Raw genomic sequence first — 13258 nt, forward strand, 5'->3', positions numbered from 1 at the left:
GCGCAGGCGCACAGGGCACGGAGGGACCCGGCCGCGTGAGGGGAGCGGGAACGGTGAGAGGGGAATGGGAATGGAATTGGGAATGGGAACGGTGAGAGGGGAATGGGAATGGAATTGGGAATGGGAACGGTGAGAGGGGAATGGGAATGGAATTGGGAATGGGAACGGTGAGAGGGGAATGGGAATGGAATTGGGAATGGGAACGGTGAGAGGGGAATGGGAATGGAATTGGGAATGGGAACGGTGAGAGGGGAATGGGAATGGAATTGGGAATTGGGAACGGTGAGAGGGGAATGGGAATGGAATTGGGAATGGGAACGGTGAGAGGGGAATGGGAATGGAATTGGGAACGGTGAGAGGGGAATGGGAATGGAATTGGGAATGGGAACGGTGAGAGGGGAATGGGAATGGAATTGGGAATGGGAACGGTGAGAGGGGAATGGGAATGGGATTGGGAACGGTGAGATGGGAATGGGAATGGGAATTGGGAACGGTGAGAGGGGAATGGGAATGGGATTGGGAACGGTGAGAGGGGAATGGGAATGGGAATGGGAACGGTGAGAGGGGAATGGGAATGGGATTGGGAACGGTGAGATGGGAATGGGATTGGAAATGGGAACGGGAACGGTGAGAGGGGATTTGAAAATGGGAACGGTGAGAGGGGAACGGGAATGGGAACGGTGAGAGGGGAGTGGGAACGGGAATGGGAACGAGAACGGGAATGGGAATGGGGGGACTGGGGAGAGGAGAGACCGAGGAGGGGAATGGGAATGGGAACGGGAATGGGAATGGTGAGACGGGAATGGGAACGAGATTGGGAACGGTGAGACGGGAACGGGAATGGGAATGGGAGGATTGGGGAGAGCAGAGAGCGGGTAGGGGAGCGGGAATGAGGTGGAAATGGGAGAGGGGAATGGGGGTTGGGGAGAGGAGAGGAAGAAGAGAGGTTTGAAGGGAAAGGGGGGTTTGGGGTTTTTGGGGAAGGAGAGGGGCGGTTTTGGGGGGGTGAGGTTTGGGGAGAGGGAGGGGAGGTTTGTGGGGGGGAAGTGCAGAAGTTTGAGATGGGGAGAGGTTTGGGGATGAGGGAAAAATGAGGTTTGGGAAAGAGGAAAAGGGGAGAGCTGGGGAGGGGAGAAGGGGGTTTGGGAAGGGCAGATTGGGGAGGGGGAGGTTTGGGAAGGGGGAAAGGAGAGGTTGGGAGGGGGGAAAGGAAAGGCTTGAGGAGGGGGAGAGGGGAGATTTTGGGGAAGGAAGAATTGATGTTTGGGGAGGGGGATTAGGGAAATGTGGGATTGGGGAAGGGTGGAGATTGGGGAAGGGAAGAATGAACTTGGGGGAGACAGAGAGGCTTGGGGAGGGGTAAATGTAGGGGTTTGGGGAGAGGGGAGAAATGAGGTTGGAGAGGGAGAGAGGAGTGTTTTGGGGATGGGGAAGTGCAGAGGTTTGGGGAGGGGGAGAAACGAGGTCTGGGGGGAGCTGTGGGGGCTCCCTGCCTGTGACAGGGTTGTTCCCTTCACACAAAGTCCTGCTGGGCACAGAGGAGAAAATACAACCAGTGGGTTTCCTATCCCAGCAAATCCTCTGTTACCTGCTGAAAGGAGTGGGAATTGCCTGTAAAAACCCTGCGGAGCTGAGCGAGGCCGTTCCTCCTCAAAGTTGTTCTTGTTAACATTGAAGGGCGAGGCTGAACTGCTCCTCTCCTGTCCCCGGGGAAGGGGAGCTGCCCTGGGGGGAGAAAAGCCGCTGTAATTTGTGTCTGCTCTCGTCTCCCAGCCAAGATGAGCCCCAGCAGGAGCCCGGACACGTCGCTGCTGGAGCTGGCCGTGAGGATGAGGAAGCAGGCCGAGGCCAGGAAGGTGGTGCTGGCCTGGGGGCTGCTCAACATCTCCATGGCGGGGCTGATCTACACGGAAATGTGCGTTCCTGGGGACCCCCAGCCCCACACCTCCCTTCCCGCTGGAATCCCTGCTGAATTCCCGCTGGAATCCCGCTGGAACCCCTGCTGAATTCCCGCTGGAATCCCTGCTGAATTCCCGCTGGAACCCCTGCTGAATTCCCGCTGGAACCCCTGCTGAATTCCCGCTGGAACCCCTGCTGAATTCCCGCTGGAACCCCTGCTGAATTCCCGCTGGAATCCCTGCTGAATTCCCGCTGGAATCCCTGCTGAATTCCCGCTGGAATCCCTGCTGAATTCCCGCCTCTCCTCCTCCCTTGCAGGACCGGGAAGCTGCTGAGCACGTACTACAACCTGAGCTGCTTCGCGCTGTGGTACATCGGTGAGTTCCTGCCCATCCCATCGGCATCCTTTGCTTCCCCCCTCATTCCCACCCCCGGCAGGGCCTTTCGAAGGGAACTTCTTTTTAATTTCCCCGTTTTAAATTGAACCCAAACCTTCGGGGTGTGCTCTGTGCCCTCCCTCGGCACCGCTGGGGTTTCATCCCTTTTGGTGGCAGAGGAGGAGATTGAACAGCTTTTTTCCCACCGTGGAAGGACTTTCTCTGGAGCATTAAATGTGTTTTAAGGTGTGGATTAAGGCTGTGGAGGTCAGGTTTGACTGGTGTGGGGGGCATTTTGCAGCAGCTGCAGTTTATTTTCCAGGAGGAGACTTGGAGATGCATCCAACAGGATGAGAAGGAGGAGGAATCTCAGAGGCCTGAGATCTCCTGAGGAAATAACCATCCAGTTTTAAAAATTAAATCTTAAAGTACCTAGGCTAAACCTTAAAATAGTTAAGTTACATCTTAAAATAGCTAAGTCAAATCTTAAAATACATAAATTGAATCCCAAAATACCTGAATTATAGCTTCAAATAGCTAAGATAAAGCTTAAAATACCTAAAATTGAGTCTTAAAATATCTAAGCTGAATCTTAAAATGTCTAGGCTAAACCTTAAAATACCCAAGTTAAATCTGAATATGCATAAATTAAATCCAGAAATACCAAAATTACATCTTAAAATAGCTAAGATAAAGCTTAAAATATCTAAATCAAATCTTTAAATATCCAAGTTAAATCTTAGAATATTTTAATTTTCTAAAATATTTAAATTAAGTCTTAAAATACCTAAGTCGAATCTTAAAGTATCCAAGTTAAAAATTAAAATACTAAGTTAAATCTTAAAATACCTAAGTTAAATCTTAAAATATCCAAGTTAAAGCTTAAACTATTTTAATTGAGTGTAAAATATTTAAATTTAATCTTAAAATATTTAAATTAAATTTTAAAGTACCTAAGTAGAATCTTAAAAGTCTAAGTTTAAATACCTAAATTAAATCTAAAAATAGCTAAGTTAAATCTTAAAATAGCTAAGTTAAATGTTAAAATACCTAAATTGAATCTTAAAGTATCTAAGTTAGATCTTAAAATAGCTAAGTTAAATCTTAAAGTATCTAAATTAAATGTTAAAATACCTAAATTGAATCTTAAAATGTCCAAGTTAAATCCTAACATAGCTGTCTTAAATAGCTGAGTTAAATCCTGAAATATTTAAGTTAAATCTTAAAATACCTAAATTGAATCTTAAAGTATCTAAGTCAGATCTTAAAATATCTGGATTAAATCTTGAAATATTTAAGTCTTGAAATGTTTCAGTGAAATCTTGAAATGTTTCAGTGAAATCTTGAAATGTGTCAGTGAAATGTGTAAATACCAGAGTTAACTGTCAGCACCCCGTGTTAAGGGTGTGAAGGTGCCGGTGAGTGCCAGCCTGGCAGGGGAGCTGCCCTGGCTGGTTCCTACCCGAGGAGGTGCCCCCGAGGATGGGGAGCCCCCACAGTGCCCCTTTGTGTCCCAGGACTGTTGTTTTGGTGAGATCCTGCCTCAAACCTGTGCTTTTTCTGCAGAGTTTGCCCTCGCCTCCCTGTTCAGCCTCAACGCCCTCTTTGACTTCTGGAGGTACTTCAAGTACTCAGCGGCACCGGCCGGCCTGGGCACCCCCAGCCTGGGCACCCCCAGCCTGGGCACCCCCAGCCTGGGCACCCCCAGCCTGGGCACCCCCAACCTGGGCACCCCCAGCCAGCAGGTGCTGGGCTGGCTGCGCAGGGCAGGTGGGAATGACCAACATCTGGGGGGTTTGGGGCTGGTTTGGGGGGGTTCTGTCCCTAGGGCAGGGCTCTGGGGTGGGGTCAATCTGCATTTACCTCCTTGGAGCTGGGGACTGAACGGGATTTGGGGGGGTCTGTGCAGGGACAGGAGTTGGGCTTGGTGGTGCTGGGGGTCCCTTCCTGCTCAAAATATTCCCTGATTTTAGATTACCTCCCCTCAAAATATTCCCTGATTTTAGATTACCTCATCTGACACAAGCTGGGAACTGAACTGGGGCTTTGGGGAGTCTGAGCTGGAGTTATGACTGTCAGTGTCCTCTCTAACAGCTGGGGTTGTCAGCAGCAGCTGTCCCTGTGCCATGCTGAGGGTGTCAGTAGCAGCTGTTGGTGACCCTCTAACAGCTGAGGGTGTCAGCAGCAGCTGGTGCCCTGTGCCATGCTGAGGGTGTGCAGCAGCTGTTGGTGACACAGTGTGCCGTGCTGAGGGTGTCAGCAGCTGTTGGTGACCCTGTGACAGCTGAGGGTGTCAGCAGTGTTGGTGACCCTCTAACAGCTGAGGGTGTCAGCAGCAGCTGTCCCTGTGACAGCTGAGGGTGTCAGCAGTGTTGGTGTCCCTGTGACAGCTGAGGGTGTCAGCAGCAGCTGTCCCTGTGACATCTGAGGGTGTCAGCAGCAGCTGTCCCTGTGCCGTGCTGACCCCGCTGTCCCCTCAGCCGTGCAGGTGACCCCTCCCCGCGAGCCGGCAGCCAAGAGGGTGCTGTCGCTGGGGCCGTCCCCGCCGAGCCAGGGCCAGTGCGTGCTGAGCTACAGCCCGTCCCGCTCGCCCGGCGCCAGCCCCAAGTTCCCCTCGGGCTGTGCCAGCGCCTTCGCCCCCCAGCTCCAGGCCCTGCCCGGCCCTGCCCACGGCGCCTCCGGCACCTGCTCCCCCGGCAGCACCTACGGCAAGGTGAGACCCTGCACCGTCCCCCTGCTGAGCCTGGGGAGGCAGAACCAGACCCGCTGGGAGTGCTTCTGTTCTCCCCCCAGGTTTCCAGCTTCAGCCACTCTCCCAATGGATCCCCCCATTCCACCGGAGTGCTGGACAGCGGGGGGATCCGGTCCCACTACCGCTTCTCCCCCATCCTGTACAACAACAACACCCACAAGGACGACTACATCACTGATGTCAAGTCCCTGGACACCTTCCTGAGGAACGAGGAGGAGAAGCAGCACAGAGTGCAGCTGGGTAAATACCCGGGCTGTCGTGGGAACAGCTTGCAAATGGGAAGGTGTGGGCTTTATTCTGGGTTGGGTGAGGAGAGTACCCTTTCTGGGAATCTCTGGGAGCTTGGCAAGCTGCTCAGCAGCTTCATCTGCTGAGGAACAGTGGAACACCGGGGTTTCTACACATCTCCATGGCTTTTTTAGGAAGTTTTTATCCTGGACAGGGACAATCCACCTAAGGATAAAAGGGTGTGAACTACCCCAGGCAGTTTTTATCCTGGATAGGGACAATCCACCTAAGGATAAAAGGGTGTGAACTACCCCAGGCAGTTTTTATCCTGGGCAGGGACAATCCACACAAGGATAAAAGGATGTAAACTACCCCAGGCTGTTTTTATCCTGGGCAGGGACAATCCACATAACGATAAAAGGGTATAAATTACAACCCCCAGGCAGTTTTCACCCTGGATAGGGCCAGTTCAGATAAGGATGAGTCGGGTGTTTGTGCAGAGTGACTGCAGTGTGTTCCTTCACTCTGACTTGTGCCTGTGCTGTTGCTCCAGAATTAACTGGCAATGATGTGACTTCACTGATTGAATCATTGCAGGGAGTTCAGACTCCAGCTCCCCTTCCAACAGCCCAACCTTCTGGAATTACAGCCGGTCCATGGCAGACCATGCCCAGATCCTGAGGAAGTTCCAGTACCAGCTGGCCTGCAGGTCCCAGGCGCCCTCAGCACACAAGGATGAGGCAGATCTGAGCTCCAAACAGGCAGCAGAGGAGGTAAATCCCGCAGCAAAAGTGCTCCCAGGGGAGAAACAGGCCTTGAAAAAGCACAGTTTTGTGCAAAGGTTTGGGTTGGATCTGGGGCAGAAAAATGGAGGGGGGGAAATCCTCCAGTGTTCAACCAGCTTCCTTCCTCTGGGAGTGGCAGGAATTGCCATGGACCCTGAAAGCCGTGGGTGTTGTGTGAGGTTTTCCTGTGTTCTGAACAAACCTTTCCACAGGTCTGGGCGCGGGTGACGATGAACAGGCAGCTCCTGGATCACATGGATTCCTGGACAGCCAAGTTCAGGAATGTAAGTCCCATCTTCAGGGAATGCCTGGGCTTCAGAGACAAGGGGAGTAGGGAATTCTCTGCCTGGGATGGGAAGGGCTGCAGTGCCTGAGGCTTGGCATGGGCTGTCAGATCCCACCCCAAGTGTTGGTCACCTCCCTTTATTCCTGAACATCAACAGTAGGCCCAGAACTCCACCAAGTGACCCCAAAAATTAATCCTTGTGGTTGGAGGGCCGTGATTCCAAATGCCCCTTGTTGTCCAGAGAAGCTTCACCAATGCAGAGCTGTTCTCCCAACTCCTTTGCATTGGATTTTCCGCCCTTCCAGGGGGTGTTAAAGGATCCTTTCAACTCTGGACTGGATCACTGAATTAAAGTGTCCCCTCCTTCCCTGGCCTGGTGTGTGCTCAGCTGTGACGGGGGGGTGTCAGGGGGTGCACACCCAGGGCTGGCCGTTGTGACCCGCAGTTTGTCCCTTGTCCTCGTCCCAGTGGATCAACGACACGATCCTGGTGCCGCTGGTGGAGGAGATGGAGTCGGTGAGCACCCAGCTGAGGAGGATGGGCTGTCCCGAGCTGCACATCGGAGGTGGGAACTCCAGGAGTGCTGCACAGGGGCTACTGAAATACATGACATCAATCTGTAATACATTAAATCAATCACTTCTGTCCCTTTTCTGCTCTTCTCTTGGTGTGGTCTTGGTTCCACCTCCCAGAAAGATTCCTGCTAAGACTCTTTGGGAATACTGAGCTGGCACACAGACACTTGTGTAAAATGCAGCAATGGCTCTCTTTATGGTTTTCTTTTCTTTTTTTCCCCTTCTAAATTTACTTAATTATTTTTATACAATATTATACATTTATATATAAATGTATTAAATATATACATGTATTAAATATATACATATATTAAACATATAGATATGTTTCATATATAAATATATATAAAATATATTTATATATAAATACTATAGATGTGTTTAACATATAAATATATATAAAATATAATATAAATTCATATATAAATATATTAAATGTATAAATGCATTTCATATATAAATGTATGAACTATAGAACTGTATTTCATATCTAAATATATGAAATATAGAAATATGTTTCACATATATATGAAATATAGAAATTAGAACATATAAATAATTATAACTATTATAATATTATCAATTCACCCAAATTATCATCAGTTATTGCCTGTTAATGTCAGGAAGCATTTCAGAGCTAAATGTGCTGTAAACCCTCAGTGTCTCCCTTTGCTCTCTGTCTCCACTGCTGTGTCCTTTTCCCAGTTCTTCCTCCAGATCAGCTGCTTTCCAAGAAATCTGTGGGTTTAAATTCGGGGGGGGGGGGTTTGCTTTTCCAACCACAGCTTGAAGGAAATGGTTCCCTTACTCCAAATTTGTGTCTCCTTAGCCCAGAGCTGGACCTGATGGGGTGCATTTCCACGAAATTCCCAGGTTTTGGGGGGTTTCTCACCGAGCTTTATCTCTGGAAAACTGGGATGCTGCTCTCATTCCCACTTTGTCCCTCCCCTTTTTCTGCTCCCTGTGGGTTCCCTGCAGCTTTGAAATTCCGACGTAGAGGAGACTTGGTTGTCACTGGAATGGCTGGGGGGGGTGGGGTCAGATCCCAGGTGATCCCAGCATGTTCCAGGAGCTCCCTGGTGATCCCTGTGTCCCTGCATTCCAGAGGCCAGCATCAGCAGCCTGAAGCAGGCGGCCCTGGTGAAGGCTCCTCTCATCCCAACCCTGAACGCCCTGGTGCAGTACCTGGATCTCACCCCAAACCAGGAATACCTGGTGGAAAGGATCAGAGGTACGTACTGTCCTCACCCCAAACCATTCCAGCCTGGGTCCCACCCCAAGCCAGGAATACCTGGTGGAAAGGATCAGAAGGACATGGTATCCTCATCCCAAACCAGGGATACCTGGTGGAAAGGATCAGAGGGATGTGGTATCCTCACCCTAAACCCTTCTAGCCTGGATCCCACCCCAAACCAGGAATACCTGGTGGCTTTAAAGGCTCAGAGGGACGTGGTGTCCTCATCCTAAACCATTCCAGCCTGGGTCCCACCCCAAACCAGGAATACCTGGTGGGTTTATAGGCTCAGAGGGACGTGGTGTCCTCATCCCAAACCCTTCCACACCCAGCCATTGGGAGTGTCCCACTCAGTGGAAGTGGCCACAGCAGGGGCTTGGAACTGGGTGATCTTTGAGGCCCCTTCCAACCCAAACCATTCCATGATTTCCTCCATGCTCAGGGTGCAAAGTGCTGGGTTAAAATGTCCTGGATTAAAATGTCTGGATTAAACCCCCTCATGACCAAACCCCACCCTGTAGTTTTCCCTCCCTGCCCAAGTCCCCTCCCAGCCATTCCCTGGGTTGAGTCACTCCTGTTTGGACACCAGAAATGTGCATTAAACCTTCCACACCATTTGGAAGCCCCTTTATCCCTGGATCCCAAATGTGCCCCGTTGTTGCTTGCAGAGCTGTCCCAGGGGGGCTGCATGAGCTCCTTCCGCTGGAACGCCGGGGGGGACTTCAAGGGCCGCAAGTGGGACACGGACCTGCCCACGGACTCGGCGGTGAGATCCCACACACACCGGGATGGGGGCTTGGGTTTGGGGATAGGCTTTGGAAGGAGCAGCCAGGGGGGCCTGGGAGAGTGTGGGGAAGTGGGAACAGCAGAGGAGCTGACTGGGTGAGCTTTGAGGTCCCTTCCAAGCTGAAATAGGGAAAGTGGGAAAAATGGGCCCTGGGAATGTCGGGGGAACTGGGATCCACCAGGATCCTGCCCTGGGATCTTTGGGAATTCATCCCCAGCATCCAGCCATGGAACTGATGCTGCTTCAGGGCCTCGATCCTGAGCTGATTCTGGGGGAAAGAAATGGGAAAAGGGGCTCCCTGGGAACACGGGGGGATCCCTGGGATCCAGGGACCCCTCAGCACAGGGTTCTGCTCCCCCTGCCAAGTCAGGGCCTCGATCCCAACCTGATTCGGGGGGAAAATGGGAAAAGGAGCTGCCTGGGATCATGGAGGGGATCCCTGGGAATGGGGCCAGGGTTTGGGGTGGGCAGAGCTGGGTTTTGGGTTCCTGCCCTGCTGGGTGCTTTATTCCCAGAGCTGTTCCCAAGCCCTGGGTTAAGCCAGGGTGCCAAGCCCGGCCTGGCCCCGCTGTGCTGGACTCCTGGGTGCCTTTTGGGGCCATCCCAGCGAGCTGTGGGTCCATCCCCAGATCCTCATGCACGTGTTCTGCACCTACCTGGACTCCCGGCTCCCGCCCCACCCCAAGTACCCCGACGGCAAAACCTTCACTTCCCAGCACTTCATCCAGAGCCCGGACAAACCAGGTACTGCCCCGCCCTGGGAACGGGGACAGCCGCCCTTTTCCCTCTGGGATCGCCCCAGAGCCCCTAAACGTGCCCCTGTCGTTGGCAGACACCTCCAACGAGAACCTGTTCTGCATCTACCAGAGCAGCATCAACCCCCCCCACTACGAGCTCATCTACGAGTGCCACGTCTACAGCCTGCCCAAGGTACGGCCGATTCCCTGCTCCGGGAATGCCCTCCTGATCCCGGGAATGCCCTCCTGATCCCGGGAATGCGCTCCTGATCCCGGGAATGCCCTCCTGATCCCGGGAATGCCCTCCTGATCCTGGGAATGCGCTCCTGATCCCAGGAATGCCCTCCTGATCCCGGGAATGCGCTCCTGATCCCGGGAATGCGCTCCTGATCCCGGGAATGCCCTCCTGATCCCGGGAATACGCTCCTGATCCTGGGAATGCCCTCCTGATCCTGTGAATGCCCTCTGATCCTGGGAATGCTCTCCTGATCCCAGGAATGCACTCCTGATCCCGGGAATCCACTCATGGGAGTACTCTCCCACTCCCAGGAATCCCCTCCTACTCCTTCCTGGGGATCCCCTCCTGCTCCTGGGAATCCTCTCCTCCTCCCAAAAATCCTCTCCAGCTCCTAGGAATCCTCTCCTCCTCCCGGGAATCCTCTCCTGCTCCTAAAAGTCCTCTCCTGCTCCCAGAAATCCTCTCCTGCTCCTGGCAATCCTCTCCCATTTCCAGGAATCCTCTCCTGCTCAATTAAATCGAAATTTAAACACAATTTAGAATTTTTTAACCCAAACACCCCAATCCCCGATTTGTTGCTTTTCTACCAATTTATTATAAAATCAGAATTTTTTTCAAACCCACTCCCCCAGTCCCTGATTTGTTGGTTTTTCAGCCAACTTACTGTAAAATTCCCATTTTTTTAAACACCAAACGCCCCAGTCCCTGATGTGCAGTTGGTTTTCTGCCAATTTATTGTACATTAAATTGAAATTTAAACATAATTTAGAATTTTTTTAACCCAAACACCCCAATCCCTGATTCGTTGTCACCCCTTGAGGCCCCCAAACCTGGTCCATGAGAATTCCCGGGGGGAAGCTCCAGGCTGGCCAAAGTCCCTGTTGTAATTCCCGGTTTTCCATTCCCTCCTCCTGCGGATCCAGGGCAGGAACAACATGTTCCACACCCTGCTCATGTTCCTCTACATCATCAAGAGCAAGGAATCCGGGATGCTGGGGTAGGTGCTGGGAAAAGGGGGGATGGGGTGGGAAAAAATGGGAAATGGCACTGGGGGGATCAGGAATGGGGTTATTAATGGGGGTTCAGTCACTTATTAATGGGGTTAAATCACTTATTAATGGGATTAAATAACTTTATTAATGGGATTAAATCACGTTATTGGTGGGGTTAAATCACTTATCAATGGGGTTTCAAGCCCCTTTCTGGGGGGATAACCCAGCAGCTCTCCCCTCAGGTCTCATTCCCTCCCTTTGTGTTTTCCAGGCGGGTCAATCTGGGCCTGTCTGGCGTGAACATCCTGTGGATCTTCGGGGACTGAGGGCCCTGCTGGGACCATCTCCCTGCTGATTAAACCCGGCTCACTCGAGCTCAGCTTTGCTCCCAGAGGGTCTGTGGTTCCTGCAGGGATCCATCCCCTGCCCAGGCACCCCATGAAACGTTTCCCTGCGAGTGCTCCGGGAATGAGCTCCAGGCAGGGCTCTCCTTCCTGCTCCTCACCTGAGGGGCCCCTTTAAACTGAGCTTAACTGAGCCAGCCTAAACCTGGGAGGGCTCAGCCAGAGCAGCCTCCCGTGGGTCCCGGGCACACCCAGGGATGATCCAACCCAGGGGAGGGCCCAGGGAGCTCCAGGATCCAGGAAACCCCCTCTGGGCATGAGGAAATCCCGGTCAGGGTGTTCAGACCTGGCTTTGCTTCCTTTGATGCCAAAACCCCCCGAGCTCTGATCCTGATTGTTGGTGTGATGGTGTCTCTGACCCCACAGGGGCTGCTGTCAGTGGAGCAGGAACCAAGATTGACTCAGCAAATCACACTTTTTACTCACATTTGACAGTTTTATTGTCATTTTGTTTCAGTGAATTGTTTAGTCCCAAACAGCAGCTTTGGCCTCCCTGTGGGGCCCCCACACTTCACCTTGGGGTTTGATTCTCCTGCTCCCCTTTTTTTCACTCATCACCTCTTTTTTTTTTGGGGGGGGAGGGGGGAAGTTTTAGGGACTGGGATGTGGCTTCAGCACCTTGGTGGGAAACCAGACTTTTTTTGGGGGTGGGGGGGAAACCACTTGGATTTGTTTCCAGGAATGGCTCGGTGGATTTCTGCCAAATCTCCACTTCAGTTGTTTCCACTAGTGTAAATTCTGGCAAAGGAGCACTTGGGGTGAATTTGGGACCACAGGAACACGGGATCACTGCACGGTGTTTTTTGTGGGGGTGGGAAAAGAGGGATTTGTGGAACTCTGGGCTGGTTTTTTGGTGTGAACTGACGGGTTTTGGTGACTCTCCCTCTCTGGGGGGCCCCGGGTTTTTCCAAGGAATGGGACCAAAGTGGCTCATTTGGTTCCTGAATTAAATAGTTCATTTCATCAAACACTTTTTGAGATTTTTTTTCTTGGGTTCAGCAGCACCAAATCCACCCCAGGCCAAGGGGGGATGTGCCAGGAGCAGGTTTTGTTGGTTTTACCCCAAAAGCCCCCTGGAGCTGCATTTTTCTCGTGTTTGAAGACCTGAAGTGCAGAAACCCTGACAATCCCCTGCTTTCCCCCCAAAAAAGGGGTTTTCTCACAGAGATCCCGTCCCTTGGGGCTCCCTCGGGCTCAGGGCTCTGCAGACACCCCACCCTGCACAGCTCTGGGGTCTCTGGCACCCCCAGCCCCCTGGGCAGCCCCTTCCCAGGAGCCCAGATCCATGGGCACCCCAATACACCAGGCACCCCAAGAGACTGGGCACCCCACTACACTGCACCCCATACCCTGTGCACCCTAATACACCGGGCACCCCAATACACTACACCCCATACACTGGGCACCCCAATAGACTGGGCACCCCCTACCCTGTGCAATCCCATACACCAGGCACCCCAATACACTGCACCCCATACCCAGTGCACCCCATACCCAGTACACCCCAATACACTGGGCACCCCATGCACTGTGCACGCCAATAGACTGTGCACCCCAATAGACTGTGCACCCCAATACACCGGGCACCCCAAGAGACTGGGCACCCCAAGAGACTGGGCACCCCATACCCTGGGCACCCCATGCACTGGGCACCTGCAGACATGGCACACCCCAGTCCCTGTGCACCCCAATACACCCTGCTCCCTGGTCCCCATCCAACCCAGTCCCTGTGCACCCCAATAAATTGTGTGCCCCAATCTCTGTGCGCCCAATACACTGCACTCTGCTCCTTGTGCACCCCAATGCATGGCACACCCTGCTCCCCGTGCACCCCAATACCTCACACCCATCCCTGTGCACCCCAATAACACACACACCCCAGACTGTGCAGCCCAATACCCCACACCCCCAGTCCCTGTGCACCCCAATAGATGGCACACCCATCCCTGTGCACCCCAGTACAC

General features: G+C 52.5%; 1 protein-coding gene across 1 annotated transcript; it reads left to right on the forward strand.

Annotated features, from left to right (window-relative positions):
- Positions 1-2: 2 nt before the first annotated feature.
- On the forward strand, positions 3-11866 carry TMEM209 (transmembrane protein 209). The gene is made up of 15 exons (XM_050324683.1): positions 3-53; positions 1774-1915; positions 2218-2276; positions 3843-4046; positions 4757-4989; positions 5070-5268; positions 5854-6029; positions 6254-6325; positions 6796-6892; positions 8008-8133; positions 8805-8902; positions 9553-9667; positions 9756-9853; positions 10822-10895; positions 11162-11866. The coding sequence occupies exons 2-15, from the start codon at positions 1779-1781 to the stop codon at positions 11214-11216; spliced, it is 1743 nt and encodes a 580-aa protein (XP_050180640.1). The 5' UTR covers positions 3-53; positions 1774-1778; the 3' UTR covers positions 11217-11866.
- The last annotated feature ends 1392 nt before the right edge of the window (positions 11867-13258 follow it).

The sequence above is a fragment of the Myiozetetes cayanensis genome, unplaced genomic scaffold, assembly GCF_022539395.1.
Source record: "Myiozetetes cayanensis isolate MyiCay16 unplaced genomic scaffold, myiCay2020 scf3, whole genome shotgun sequence".
In the NCBI taxonomy this organism is placed as follows: domain Eukaryota; kingdom Metazoa; phylum Chordata; class Aves; order Passeriformes; family Tyrannidae; genus Myiozetetes; species Myiozetetes cayanensis.